Here is a 15720-nt window from a genome sequence, read left to right as displayed (position 1 = left end):
GGGAGGGAAATATACATACGGCGGGGAGGGAATATATACATGCGGTGGGGAGGAGACTGTCTATTAGGAGGTGGTGGGGGTTTTGGGCATTTACGGTGGCCAGTTTCGAATTGCAGCCTCCCGTAGGTGCTCTTTAAGGGCGGTTTTGAATGTGGGCAGGGATTCACATTCCTTTACAGCTTTGGGTAGGGCGTTCCACATTGTTGTGGCATAATTGCGAAACGTGTTTAGTCCCTTGTTTGAGCCGAATCTGGGTTTAACATGATTTGTTGAGCTTCCTCTGGTGTAGTGGTTGTGGTATTCACTGACCTTTGGGAAGTATTTTGACATGTACATGGGCACCCCGGTCGTATAGTGTATCTTGTAGACCAGGCCCATTGCAAGTTGCTGTACTCTGTCGTCTACTCTAAGCCATCCTAGGTTGGCAAAGTGGGCAGGGGTGAGGTGGGTTCTGGGGTTCAGGTCAAGTAGTAGTCTGACCAGTTTGTTTTGTGATGTTTGTAATTTTGTTTTAAGCGCCTTTGAGGTGCTTTGGTACCATGAGGTGCACGCATAGTCATAGTACCCTTGAATGAGTGCTCCTGCCAGAGTCTTCAGGGTATTCTTGTTTACCAGAGAGGAGATCCGGTACAAGAATCTAGTTCGTTGGTTGACTTTTTTTATTACATTGGATGCCATTTTGTCACAGGAAAGATTTGCCTCTAGGATGGAACCCAGGTAGGTAATTTCGTCTTTCCTTGTGACAATATTGTCACCCACTGTAACTGAGAATCCGTCGGTCTTGCTGAGTTTGTTATTTGAACCGAAGAGAATGGACTCTGTTTTGCCCATGTGTAATGATAGTTTGTTATCAGCGAGCCATATGCAGATTTTGCCTAGTTCCGTGCTGAGGGTTTTTTCAACCTGCAATTTGTTCTTGTCAGAGACCAGCAGGGCTGAGTCGTCCGCAAACAGGAACAAGTTGCAGTCACAGGCTGACGACATGTCATTTGCATAAATTAGGAAGAGTAGCGGTCCTAGTATGCTTCCTTGTGGAACACCACAGCTCACTGTGAGGGGGGGGGGATAGAGTACCGTTTACCTCTACCATCTGTTCTCTCCCCTCCAGGTAGGATTGCATCCAGCTCACTGATAGGCTATCAAAACCAATTGCTTTTAGCTTGTCCATTAGAATGGAGTGATTGACAGTGTCGAAGGCCTTTTGTAGGTCCAGCATGACCATGCCGCAGTATTTGCCAGCGTCCACCTCTTGTTTGATGTGGTCGTTCAAATAGAGGAGGCATGTGTCAGTGGAGTGGGACGTTCTGAAGCCAGATTGGAATTCGTAGATTAGGTTTTTTTCCGCCAGGTACTTTTCGACCTGTTCGTAGACTATTTTCTCCATGACTTTCGAGATGGAGGTAAGAATAGAAACAGGGCGGTAGTTGCCTGGGTCTAATTTGCTGCCCTTTTTGTGTAGAGGGGTCACTCTCGCAATTTTGAAGTCCTTGGGGACGTGCCCCTGTCTTATAGAGAGGTTTATTATGTATGTGATGACTGGGGTGATGGCGGCTGCTGCGTCTCTGAGGAATTTGGAGGGGATGTTGTCATGGCCAGTGGCCTTGTTAGGTTGGAGGGCGCTAAATTTTTTGAGTACCTCATCGGTTGTTACCATTTCAAGTTTGAAGTCGTCTTTGTGGACCCCTAGGTTTTTGTAGTATGCTACTATGTGTTCTACCCCATAATGCCCTGAGTGGGAGGGTAGTTTGTTTACCAGTGTTGTGGCTATGTTTGTGAAGAAGATGTTTAAGTAATTGGCTACATCCAGCTTGTCTGTGATGAGCGTGTTGTCCGTCTTTATGTTTATGTTTGAGAATCTGGTTTTAAGTTTTTTACTGCAGCCTAGTTGATTATTGAGTAATTTCCAAAGTTCGCGGGGTTTGTTTTTGTTTTCCTCAGTTTTGTCGTTGATGAAATTTCTTTTTGCGGTTCTGATCATGGTGTTTACGTCATTTCTTAGTCTGTTTCTTTGGATTTTTAGTTCAACCACGTGGGCTTGGAGTTCACTGTTTGAGCTTTTGGAAAGCTTTGTCTGACTTTTATGAAGTTCAGAGCATTTTTTGTCTCTGGTTTTCATAGCGGCCAGTATTTCAGTGTGCATCCATGCCTCAGCGCGATTTTTAACCCTGGTGGTTCTTATCGGTGCCATGTTGTTGAGTATTGCTGTGAATTTGGTTTTGAATCCAAGCCATGTTTCTTCAACCTGTGTACCACTGAGCTCATCTGACCAGTCCAAGCTCCCCAGTTCTAGGTTAAAGGCCTCTCTAGAGTAAGTTTTGAGGTCTCTAGATGTGACTGTTTTGTGACAGCCGGCCTTCTGTTTTAGCTTTTTGCGGGTACAGAAAATCATATAATGATCACTTAACCCGCATGCTATCACCCCTTTACTGGAGATCATGGACTTGTCAGAGGTCAAAATGAGGTCAATGGTGGTTTGTGTCGAATCGCATACCCTTGTGGGTTGTGTGATTAGCTGGCTGAAACCGTGCAGGTCAGAAAATCTACTGAAGGCCTTGAAGACGGGTGCTGATTTACGCAGCATATCCGTGTTCCAGTCCCCAATAAGAATTTTTTCTACCCCCTCCACCCCAGCTAAACACCCATCAAGTGTGTCATAAAAGCCACTCTGTTCTGGTGGTCTATAGATTGTGCCTACTAGTACTGGTTTCGCCCTGTCTAATAAGATTTCAATCCAAACAGTTTCAATTTCATCATGGTTAAGGTCAGTACGGTTGATGTATTTGGTATCCTTGTGTATATACACACAGACGCCACCTCCATACTGGTTCCTATCCCTTCTGACTATTGAGTAGTTTTCAATTTCAATCTCTGGATCCTGTACAGATGAGTCTAATTTTGTTTCTGTGAAACACAATATGTTAGCCTTACCGTTTAAAAACAACTGTTTGATTTCAGCCAGTTTTGGTCTCAGGCTATTTGTATTTAGATGAAATATGTGAAGTCCATTTTTGCTTGTAATAAGATTGACGTCGTCACAGTTGAGGTAACTCTGTTCAATTGTGTCCTGTCCTGTGGTGGGGGGAGGGGGGGCGTTGTTGCTGTTTGTGCCGTGGGTGGGGAGGGGGGGAGGGGGTGATGCTTTGTCCTTTGCTGGAGTCTGTATTCCTTTGTGTGAAAGCCCGCGATGTGGGGGGGGGGGGGCTGGTTGATTACAGATATGTCTGATTGTACTCTATTGTGGGGGAGGGGGGGTGCCTTTTGTCCTGGCCTCGGCCCGGGTAGACTAGCTGGCATGGCGGCCTTGGCGGGGCCAGCCAAGCTAACCGTCGGGTCCTTGGCACATCTGGAATGCTATCCCAGATGTGCATTGTCTGTCAATAGACTATCGTACTAGAGTGTGGGTTATAGGGAGATATAGCAGAAGATCCAACTGACTTCCACAAGGCGTCACATTCCAGTCAATTAGCTGATTGTGGATAGCTGAATGTTTATTCACTTACATCCCTCCATGAGGAAATTGTCCATGTCCTTCTGTTGGAATGTAATTATCATAACATTATTCTCACATAGACTGTAGGGTCCATGGCATCATATCCTCTCACAGGTGTCTGTCCATGGTCTGGTGATATTGGACTGAACAGCTGCTGTTGGACTAGGTTGAAATCTTCACACCAGAAGAAATCGAAGCATAAGAGGCAAACATGTGAGGACATCGTTTTAAAGGCTCAGTGAATAATATATCCAAAGTTTTTATTGATTATCATTTTAATATACTGTAATTACTCGTCTTGCACCAATGATGATGCCCTGATATGAGGGAGTAATTAATTTACCCTTCTACTACACTTACTTGGAAAGGTGCCGTGATCACTCTCAGAATGCTGTTGGGCATCTCGATAGTAATGACCCGTCCGTCCACGTGGTGCCCTAAAGGGGTTACATTTACCACAGCACTGTTTACATCTGTTCTGGGTAACTTCCTGTCTTTGGAGAAGTCATTTACCACCAGTGGTAAACTGCATAATGAGCCAGCAATGGACAACACAACCAATGCACCCCACCCCACGTGTGTGCAGCTCTCAAAGACATGTCAACGTTTGCAGTTGATTATAGGCCTACTGAGAGCATAAACGGTTTACTGAGGGGGGAAAAGATACTCTACAGCTGTTGTTTATAATTAATTATGTAAATGAGACACCTGGATCAACTGGCCAAGCCAAAGAAACTTGTATAGGGGTGGATTAAGCAGTTTCCATTATTTGTGAAACAGCTAGGTACAAAAATTAAATAAAAATCAAAAAAAATCATGGGTTTCAAAAGTATGAATGTTGGAACATATACATGTTTTAAGGTAGTGCGTAAGGATTGGTTCTATTCAACCAACACAGTGAATTATTTGAAGATTACACGTTTCTACGCACTGTTTTGACAGAGGGAAACGTTGGCCATTTGGTTGTAACTTTTCAGTGAGAAGTTGTTGAGGATATGGGTGGGGTTTGGGAAGGGGAAGGGAGGGAATGAGTTGGAGAGGGAGAATAGGGTGATGTGTAGGCTGTGAATTCGAAGCTGGGTGGGTCTACAGTTTTTCGGAATCCAAATAACTCTCGTGCGTAAAAGTACTTACAGGTAATGTTTATTCACGTTGTTTACTTTTTCTGTGATTGTGTTAGGTGGGTGATGCTCGCTAATACGGTGCAGTGCATTTTTGGAGAGATTTTATGTTTGGCAAAAGTCAGCTAATTTAACGTTGGTATAGTTGGTTGTTTGTTGAACAGCGCTTTGAAGAAATGCATGGCTTTGACGATTGCGAACGCAAAAGTAAAGAGTTAAAAAAGAAAATAAATAACGGAAGTCCAAAATGTTCAAATAGTGTGGATTTGAGCAGCCGAATTTGGCATATTTGTAGTTGTGTGTAATATCACTGTGTATACTTGGACAACTGTAGTTAATTTCTGTCGTCGTATTCTCGCGCTCTTTTAATAGTAGTTGTGTTATAGGGCCCGTGATCTAACGGAGGTAGCCGGAGCGCGTGTAGCTTTATGCCAAGCAAGCAGTGCAAAAATTTACCATAGTGGCATGCAGTAATGCGCCTTTCATTTTCCGCCGCCCAGCGCCCAGGTCGCGCGGAAATAGGCTGTCTATTGCCATTCTCTTTGACAAACTCTAACCTTAACCAGCTCCTTAACAACGCCTAAACTTAACCGTTCTAACCTTAACCAACTCCGAAACAATGCCTAACCTTAACCTTAACCTTAGAAATTATATTGCCATTCTCTTTGACAAACTCTAACCTTAACCAGCTCCTTAACAGCGCCTAAACTTAACCGTTCTAACCTTAACCAACTCCGAAACAATGCCTAACCTTAATCGGCGAAAGAATACACGTTAAAAAAAAATCACGTTAAAAAATATTTTCGATGGGATTCGAACTCGCCAGCAAACAAGCCATAGGATCCACAGCCATGTGTCCTTGCCAATTGAGCTATTTGCTAGATACTGAATAAGGGGCGGTGACTTATATATATTGAGCTCCGCTCGTGTCGCATGCGCGGGCACCTCGCGCGAGCACGCCGGCGCACGCACGCACCTGAGCGAGCACGCCGCCGCCGGTGCACGCACGGTAGCATTTGTCTGAAAAGAAGGGCGCTTTACCGCACTAGCGTGCGGTGACGAATGCGGAAGCATTTTTGCACTGCTTGCTTGGCATTAACGTACAGGCAGCCGGAGCACCCATCCCAAATGGGAATGCCCCAACATTAACAAGACCACAGCATGCACACTTTTCGCTACTGGAAGCAATTGACTTAAAATCGAGTCCGATTTCTTGTTAAAAAGTACAGGAATGCAAATAACTGAACTTGTCAAAAAATACTTTATTTTAGTCGTCGATTCTGTATATTCTGAAGGCTCGTGTCGTATATTTCTAAATGAAAACATGAACATAAGCAACTATAAATGTACCAAATGATAAAACAGAGAAGTTGAAAGACAGGGTGATTTGAACACCATGTGAAGTTATTTCTGGGACCCTAGGCTAAAGAGGTTGAGAGACAATGGCCCCTCACCCGGCCCGCTGGCAGGAAGCGAGGTTGTTTAAAGTAAGTGGTATGAGACAAGGAAGGAATTTCAGGTTACAACACGGCAGCTGCTGACTACCCCAGAGGTCAGAAAGGTTTTGATTGATTGATTGAAAAGTTTATTAACAGATTGCAGAATGGGTACAGTACAGTACATCTCAATACATACAATTGTTAAGGGGATGCAGACCAGAGAAAGACTTTCGTCTTGTTTCCACCAGGGTCCCCCATTTTCAATTCATCATAACATATATGACATACATGACATACAGATAGACAGTACTGCTACATCTATACATTTATGACATATCAGATTTGCAAATACAGTACTGTTTGTGATACAAAAGTGTCCAGAAAAGGAGTGTATATACATTTGGCGTAGAAACTGTACATTGGAGGAGGTTGGTGGGGTGGGGTTGGGTGGGTTGGGTGAGGGCTGTACATTGGAGGTGGGGGGGGGGGGGGGGGGGGGGGGTTGGGTAGGGGACACACACACATTTTACACTGTACATTGGAATGTTGACAAAGCCTTACTTGGTCATTTACTGTACAACTAGGTTAGGACATTTGTAGGGGCCAGTTTCGAATTGCAGTCTCACGTAGGTGTTTTTTGAGAGTGTTTTTGAAGGTGGGTAGTGATTCACATTCCTTTACAGCTTTAGGCAGGGCGTTCCACATTGATGTGGCATAATTGCGAAACGTGTTTAGTCCCTTGTTTGAGCCGAATCTGGGTTTTACATGATTTGTGGAGCTCCCTCTGGTGTTGTGATCGTGGTATTCACTGACCTTTGGGAAGTATTTTGACATGTACATGGGTACCTTGGTCGCGTAGTGTATCTTGTAGACCAGGCCCATTGCAAGTTGCTGTACTCTGTCGTCTACTCTAAGCCATCCTAGGTTGTCAAAGTGGGCAGGGGTGAGGTGGGTTCTAGGAGTCAGGTCAAGTAGTAGTCTGACTAGCTTGTTTTGAGATGTTTGTAATTTGTTTTTTAGTGCCTTTGAGGTGCTTTGGTACCATGAGGTGCAAGCATAGTCGTAGTACCCTTGAATGAGTGCTCCTGCTAGAGTCTTCAGGGTATTCTTGTTTACCAGAGAGGAGATCCGGTACAAGAATCGCGTTCGTTGGTTGACTTTTTTTATTACATTGGATGCCATTTTGTCACAGGAAAGATTAGCCTCTAGGATGGAACCCAGGTAGGTAATTTCATCTTTCCTTGTGATAATATTGTCACCCACTGTAACCGAGAAGCCGTCGGTCTTGCTGAGTTTGTTATTTGAACCGAAGAGAATGGACTCTGTTTTGCCCATGTGTAATGATAGTTTGTTGTCGGCGAGCCATATGCAGATTTTGCCTAGTTCCGAGCTGAGGGCTTTTTCAACCTGCAACTTGTTCTTGTCAGAGACCAGCAGGGCTGAGTCGTCCGCAAACAGGAACAAGTTGCAGTCACAAGCTGACGACATGTCATTTGCATAAATTAGGAATAGTAGCGGTCCTAGTATGCTTCCTTGTGGAACACCACAGCTCACTGTGAGGGGGGGGGATAGGGTACCGTTTACTTCCACCATCTGTTCCCTCCCCTCCAGGTAGGATTGTATCCAGCTCACTGATAAACTATCAAAACCAATTGCTTTTAGCTTGTCAATCAGAATGGTGTGATTGACAGTGTCGAAGGCCTTTTGTAGGTCCAGCATGACCATGCCGCAGTATTTGCCCGCGTCCACCTCTTGTTTGATGTGGTCGTTCAAGTAGAGAAGGCATGTGTCAGTGGAGTGGGATGTTCTGAAGCCAGATTGGAATTCGTAGATTAGATTTTTTTCCGCGAGGTACTTTTCGATCTGTTCGTATACTATTTTTTCCATGACTTTCGAGATGGATGTAAGGATAGAAACAGGGCGGTAGTTACCCGGGTCTAATTTGCTGCCCTTTTTGTGCAGGGGTGTTACTCTCGCAATTTTGAAGTCCTTGGGGACGTGTCCCTGTTTTATGGAGAGGTTTATTATGTGTGTGATGACTGGGGTGATGGCTGCTGCTGAGTCTCTGAGGAATTTGGAGGGGATGTTGTCATGGCCAGTGGCCTTGTTTGGTTGGAGGGCGCTCAGTTTTTTGAGTACCTCATCTGTAGTTACTATTTCCAGTTTGAAGTCGTCTTTGTGGACGCCTAGGTTCATGTAGTATGCTACTATGTGTTCTACCCCATACTGCCCTGAGTGGGAGGGTAGTTTGTTTACCAGTGTTGTGGCTATGTTTGTGAAGAAAGTGTTTAAGTAATTGGCTACATCCAGCTTGTCTGTGATGAGCGTGTTGTCCGTCTTTATGTTTATGTTTGAGAACCTGGTTTTGAGTTTTTTACTGCAGCCTAGTTGATTGTTGAGTAATTTCCAAAGTTCACGTGGTTTATTTTTGTTTTCCTCGGTTTTGTCATTGATGAAATTTTTTTTTGCAGTTTTGATCATGGAGTTTACGTCATTTCTTAGTCTGTTTCTTTCTAGTTTGAGTTCAGTCACGTGGTCTTGGAGTTCACTGCTCGTGCTTTTGGTAAGCTTTGACTGACTTTTACGAAACTCAGAGCATTTTTTGTCTCTGGCTTTCATAGCGGTCAGTATTTCAGTGTGCATCCATGGCTCAGCGCGATTTTTTACCCTGGTGGTTCTTAGGGGGGCCATTTTGTTTAGTATTGATGAAAATTTGGTTTTGAAGCCAAGCCAAGTGTCTTCAACCAGTGTACCATTGAGTTCATCTGACCAGTCCAGACTCTCCAGTTCAAGGTTAAAGGCCTCGCTAGAGTAGGTTTTGAGGTCTCTAGATGTGACTGTTTTGTGACAGCCAGCCTTTAGTTTTAGCTTTTTGCGGGTACAGAATATCATGTAATGATCACTTAACCCGCATGCTATAACCCCTTTACTGGAGATCTTGGACTTGTCAGAGGTCAGTATGAGGTCAATGGTAGTCTGAGTTGATTCACATATCCTTGTGGGTTGGGTGATTAGTTGGCTGAGGCCGTGCAGATCACAAAACCTATTGAAGGATTTGAAGACGGGTGCATTTTTTTGTTGCATATCCGTGTTCCAATCCCCAATAAGAATTTTTTCCGCATCCTCAGCTCCAGCTAAGCACACATCCAGAGTATCATAAAATCCAGTTTGATCTGGCGGTCTGTATATTGTGCCGACTAGAACAGATTTTGCCCTTTCAAATAAAATTTCCACCCATACGGTTTCAATTGTCTCATGATGAAGGTCAGTACGGGTAATGAATTTGGTGTCCTTATGTATGTACATACAAACACCACCTCCATACTGGTTTCTGTCATTACGGACTATAGTATAGTTCTCTATTTCTATTTCAGGGTCTGTTACAGATGGATCAAGTTTAGTTTCAGTAAAGCATATTATGTCTACCTTACCGCTCATAAACAGGTTTCTTAATTCATCCAGCTTATGCTTAATGCTGTTTACATTAAGGTGAAAGATGTGTAGTCCGTTTTTATTAGCTGTGTTATTGATGTCTTCGAGTTCCAGGTAATGGTCTTCTGGTGCTGCTGTGGGGGAGGGAGGGGGGGGGCTTTGTTGTTGTCTCCGTGATGTGTTGGTGTGTGGGGAGGGGGAGTCCTTTGTCCTGTATTTTCTGGCGGCAACCTTTTGTTCTCCTGGGCTGGTAAACATAGCCAGCCTGGCCAGGTTGGCTAGTTTATCAGGCGATTTGTCCGTGGGGTTGCCGGTTGGGGGGGCTTTGTTGACGTGGGTGGGAAGCCGGCTATCGGGCGTCGAGATGTTTAAATCCCGCGTCGAGTTGGTCGTCATGGTTTCGACCCTCGGTTCACCTCCTCTCGTCTCTGCCTCACGTGTGCTCGTCTGCTGCGGCGTCATTGGGGAACAGTTGCCGTCCGCGCAGTGGATGTTGCCACGGGTCGAGTTGTTGATGTTGTTGTTGGTCGCGATGGAAACCACCTTCGCTTCTTGCGCTGCCAGACCAAGTCTTCTCGCCTGAGTTCTGGTCAAGACCGGGCCTGGGTTTAAATGAATGTCTCCCGAAAGTAGTAGAACCAGGATGATCATGGTCCTACGGTCCAATCTGCCATTCGGGGGTAAGTTCTTACGTGCCGGGCTCGCTGTTAGTAGCGTGTGTATAGCCGCCGTTCCGACGTGTAGATGTTTCTTTTCAGAGCCATTGAGAAGGTAGAAGTCACTGTGGGTCTCGTTAAATCCGTTTTCACTTCTCTCCACTTCTGTTAGATGTTGCTTCATTGCTGAATTGAGGTATAAATCCGTAATCCATATTATGAGGAGGAGAAAATGTGCACAAAACCTTGTTGTTTTGGATCGATGGTGAGAGCTCTCTGTAATGCGACTGCTCATGACTGCGCCGGTGTGACACAGGCTATTTGGAAATCGCCCCTTATACAGTAGAATGCCACTCTAATAGGTAGACTAGATGGTTTTTAGACCTTAAGGATATAAAGAAAACTAATGGCTTTGTCAGAGAGATTAGTTAGATGGCTTTAGAAAACATTGCAACACATATGTAAAGAAAAGGACCATTATGTTAAAAGTGAGCTGTCATACCAAATCACCTTAGATAAATAGGTTTGGCAGGCATGAAAAGTTGACCATAAGTGAACCAAATACAAAGACATTGTTTGTAAATTAATGTTAATACTGAACAAAATACTAAGTGATCAAAATAGAGCTAAAACCTAGATTACAGCGTACTTTAGAATAGGAAAAACAAACAGTAAGATAAATAGTTCAATCAAAAATAAAGTAAAAAGTGGACCCAACTGAAGACAAGACAGTGAGTCACTGGCTAGACAATAAAGAATTATCTTAGTATTCTAAAATGCAATCACAGAATGGTAAAGAGTTTGTAGATGGAAATAGCTCATGTTTTATTATTTATGCATCAAAAGCCAGTCTGTCTCCCCATAGACTGTGAAAACCGTTGTCACCAGAACCAACTGGTTGTGTCAGCAGAAGAAATTGTGTAACATGTGGACACAGGACACCAACAGACAGGTTTCTGCTGGAATGTGGACCAAAATAAGAAAAGCGTATGGACGTGAACAGGCAGGCAGGGTCTCCCCCCTCCCTCTCGCTCTCTGTCTCCCCCTCCCCCTCTCTCTCTCTCTCTCCTCTGATAAAAAGGGCTGAGACGACTCACACGAAGAGGAACCTGGACACACACACCCGGTGACACTCAGAGGAGACGGAGAAGGATCCCTGCAGAGCCAAGCCGTGACACAGAGGGACTGAGACCCGATGACAGACGAAATCGCTTCGCATCAGGAGAAGCGCTGACACACCAGAAAGGACCTGAAGACCCAGAGACATGGGGACAGACGATGACAGAGATCGCATCGCAACTGGAGCGCTGAAAACCTCCACAGACAGAGGGAGACTCGCCACTCAGGCTACTGAAGAGCCGATGACTCAGAGAGCCATTGAGACCAGATGACCGAGCCGAGGTTCATAGCGGACTCCGCCGATACGAAATCAAGCACTCCCTGCCTGATCGGCGAGGAGACCAGGTTGTCTTGACAACCAGACCAGCGAACCACAAGAGAGGACGCGGTGTTGGCCATGGACAACCTGAGACAGCGAACAGCACCGAGAGACGACAACAGCCAAATGAAAGAGACAATTAGATAAAACCAAAGAGACGATGTACTGTTTTAATTCCTAAAGCTGCTTTATTAATAAACAACCGCCGCCCGTTGATTTTGACCATATCGTCAGTTTCCTCTTACTTGAACCGAACATCTGAGAAAATACCTAACCCACTGCAGAGGAAAGGGTGATATAGAACACTATACGATCAATGAACTTAGACAGAGATACATGAATGAAGATAATACACTTCACTCGTATAGGACCGGCTATTTTAATTTCACAAATAGTCTCCCATTTAGAATTAATCTCGTTTCAACGTAAAGACGAACATAAAACCATTCTCTTGAGCCTCCCTTTGAGTGGTGAGGTAGCTCAGGGGAACCCTCCGTGGGAGTGAGTGGGGGTGTGTTTGACAGCAGATGGCCCGTGCAGTTATTCCGAAAATTGTCTGTTTTTGGGACTGCTGAGGCGAGTTTGGACTTGCTGCGATGCCTTTCTTTCCTAAGTCTTGTGCTCTCTTCAGGCAGTGGCTATACATATTTGTAACAGCTGTGTGTGTGAATTACCGCATCACCCCCTGTTATGTATGTTTGAAAATAAATATTGTACATCCTTCTGCCTTCTCTTCCCCTCCTATCTGTTTTCAGTGAGTCACAATGTTGATCCTGGCTGGAATAGTTGTTCTGCACATTACCACCATCATCCTGTTGCTGGTGGCGACCATTCATGATGTAAGTATAGGCCCTTCTCTTAACTCTTTCTTCAAACACTTGTCCTTACGCCCGCCACCCTCAAAACACCCCAATAGTGAAATTACCAAAATAGGCCAACTAAAAACATTTACCATATTAACAGTACAAATTAAAAGACCACTATTTCCCCCCCTCATAGAAACACATAATGTCCCTGTATTCCATTTAACACTAGAAACAAATGATTGGATTAGATAAAAGACCACTATTCCCCCCCCTCATAGAAACACATAATTTCCCTGTATTCCATTTAACACTAGAAACAAATGATTGGATTAGAATAATGGGATTTTACAACCATACTGCCTATGTTACAAATCAGTACATGGCATAATTTATTTTAATCAATATGCTGTGGTGGAAGGATACAAAATACACTTAAATACAGCAGAAGTAGGCCTGTACTCCCTCATGCATGTTTAGAACACATTTTATTGGGTATGCAAGGGTCAAATACACATTGTTACTCTGCCTCTTCTTATGTCAGTTATTTATATTTTTTAATCTTATGCTCTATTTACGATGACCTAATAAGCACATAATGTGCTATTACAGCATTTGTCCATAAATCATGCATTGGTTTACTCACTGGTCATTTTGCATGAATGCCTTCATTAGCAAGAAGATTTTTTGGGGGGGGGGGGGGGGGGAAGCCATTTTAAAGATAAGTTGTATAAATAGACTATTCAATAAGTCAAATAAATCCTATAACTATTAAAGGAACTCGCCAATATTATGGGAAATTGGCTCACCGTCTTCTCCAGAGTAAGACAATAAGATAGATACCAGTTTCCTCTGTGCGTTCTGTAACTCTGGGAGAGGCGTTAGTTGGCTAATGCCTAGGCTAGCCTGTACCAATCCACTTCCATTCATTGTGCTAAGCTAGGCTAGTGTGCAGCTGGGCAGCTTTCTACTGATCAGAGGGGAAACCATGGCATCAATCTTCTTGTATGACTCTGGAGAAGAGGGTAAAGCCAATCTCCCATAATGTTGATGTGTTCCTTTTAAGTTAACTAGGAATTTACTACCACTATGCTATGCATTTGTTGGGATTTTCAGTGTTTTAATGGTCATTGTTATTATCTCCCATGTCTTCAGTCCTGGTTGTCTACTGACTTGTGGGGCACATGGAACACGGCAGGCTCAGGTAACTCCAGGGCCTATATTCAGTTATACAATATCTTAAAGAGTGCTGAATTAGAAAGTTTATCTTCTAAATCAATAACCGTTACCACAGAAGTCAGAGAGAGAGAGGGGCATTGAGGTTTATTAGGCCATGTCACACGATTGTACTGTTGTTTCTTTATAAATATATTTTCAGTTGGTCATGTAACATGTTTAGTGAGTGTAGCTTTGTACTCCTGTTCTACAAATATATATATACATTCGATTTAGTTGTATGCTGTCTGCTCAGTACTATTGTTATGTTTTATGGATATAGTCCTATCACTATACACATATCTCTTGACTTTTGTCTGGCATTTGACAGTCTGGAATAGTAGCCGATTCAGATTATGTTGATAATACTTAGGCTAATCTTAATAGATTTACAAAGAATTAAAATATACAATAGATAAAATCACATTAACATTTGACGTTTGCCCTTTCTTACTGTACAAAATGTTGGTGGTGAAATATTTCCCTTTACCTACTTTAATGAGTCTGCAGCAATGCATACTATAGTAATAGAGGTCACCCCCTGCTTTAATTTAATTACATTTCTTAAATTTGCACTGCATTGCCTCACAGCTGACCCCTCATTGAGTTGTGTTCTCTTTGTCTCCCCCTACAGAATACCTCCGGGCAGTGCAGGCCACCTCAGTGCTGGCCTGTATATTTGCCATCCTGGCCTTGTTTGTGTTTGTGGCTCAGCAATATACCCTGGGCAAGGGCCAGAGATTCACCTTCTCTGGGGTTCTACAGATGATCTCCTGTAAGTCATTTTGACCTTAGAACTGAAATTTAGGACACAGATGGAAAAATACGATACTACAGTTTAGTGAGACTTGCATCTCTATACGTTATATGTATAAAGTTGGTGTAATTGATACTTTTCCATTATCTTGAAATCGCTTCAGAGATCAGCCTCAGTTGTAGCATTTGAATACCAATCTATCCTGAATCATCTGGATTGGAATACTCTGCCATACTCCCTGAATATAATCGGATCCAAACACTACCACCTCTGGACACTTCAGCACATCATTACATAAACTAGAATTCCTCAATGAATCTGCCTGACTAAATACCGTATTACCCCTCCTCTCTTCTCCTACAGGTCTGTGTATAATGATCGCAGCCTCCATCTACACGTCTGAGTTCCACAAGCAGGAAACGGCAGACTACGGATACCCCTACATCCTGGCCTGGATCTCCTTTGTATTTACCTTCCTCCTGTCCATCACTTACCTCGTCCTGCGGAAGAAGAGCGAGTGAAGGGATGAGGGCATAAAAGAGTGATGAAGGCAGGATTGGGGTCAATTTACTTTTAATTAAAAAAAGAAAATAATAAATAGAAGGGAAAAAATGCTATTAAGTTTCCAGCAAAATCATTGAGAAGGAATGTTCTAACATTAGTTCATTTAATTTTTTGGAAGTAAACTGCCCCCAAACCTAGATGAAGGGATAACATGGAGAACATTTACAGGAAGAATAGTTTTTCTAATCGTATTATATTGAATTGAAGAGGCAAGGATTGGGATAAAGATGAATTCAGTAGGACTGGGGATGGTTAATGGAACAAGAGAAAACATAAAAATATTAATGGATCAAAAAGAGAGGAGGGGCTACCCAGAGACTTAACAGTAAAGAACCAAAAAGTTTAGTCGTCATTAGAAAATGTACTACAGTGAGTGTTGGGGGGAAACTGCCCGACCAATTTACAAAGTTCTTGCATTGGTGACGAGCGCGATCTCCGCTATGCCACCTGACCACCTCATATTTGGATAAGTTTGACCATTTCTCAAAATCTGAAAATCATTATTTAATAAAACACAGAAAAGGATCACCAAGTTACTCTGGATAAAAAAAACCTTTACAGACAACATTGAGACAAAGCTTCCTGACACATCTCCATCCAAACTCTTGGAAGAACTCATTGAAATCTCATCTGATACCACCTGGAGAGCTAGTTTCAGAGTGTGGTGAGTACCAAGTATCTCATGATGCAGCAGTGTTGATACCATTCAGCACCACATATCTGTGTAAAGCTGGCTTTTCATCCATGACAGCTCTGAAAACAAAATATAGGGCCAAGTTGAGCCTTGAGGATGACATGCGTGTTG

The 15720-nt window shown here is 43.4% G+C and overlaps 1 protein-coding gene across 1 annotated transcript; it reads left to right on the top strand.

Moving 5' to 3' along the window:
* The first annotated feature begins 4569 nt into the window (after nt 1-4569).
* On the top strand, nt 4570-15161 carry LOC311231605 (peripheral myelin protein 22-like). Its single transcript, XM_084318233.1, has 5 exons — nt 4570-4626; nt 12332-12415; nt 13535-13583; nt 14229-14369; nt 14715-15161. Exons 2-5 carry the CDS (start codon nt 12341-12343, stop codon nt 14870-14872), a joined length of 423 nt encoding a protein of 140 aa, XP_084174359.1. The 5' UTR covers nt 4570-4626; nt 12332-12340; the 3' UTR covers nt 14873-15161.
* The last annotated feature ends 559 nt before the right edge of the window (nt 15162-15720 follow it).

The sequence above is a fragment of the Notolepis coatsorum genome (assembly GCF_963971535.1).
Source record: "Notolepis coatsorum genome assembly, chromosome: 7".
Lineage (NCBI taxonomy): Eukaryota > Metazoa > Chordata > Actinopteri > Aulopiformes > Paralepididae > Notolepis > Notolepis coatsorum.
Note: the sequence above shows the minus strand (reverse complement) of the source record. Positions and strands in the feature narration are given on the sequence as shown.

Bases quoted from the DNA above. Each gene is read 5' to 3' on its own strand.
- LOC311231605 (XM_084318233.1), top strand. From the start codon at position 12,341: ATGTTGATCCTGGCTGGAATAGTTGTTCTGCACATTACCACCATCATC. The intron at 12,416-13,534 runs GTAAGTATAGGC...CCATGTCTTCAG, and splicing joins TGGTGGCGACCATTCATGAT to TCCTGGTTGTCTACTGACTT. The intron at 14,370-14,714 runs GTAAGTCATTTT...CTTCTCCTACAG, and splicing joins GGTTCTACAGATGATCTCCT to GTCTGTGTATAATGATCGCA.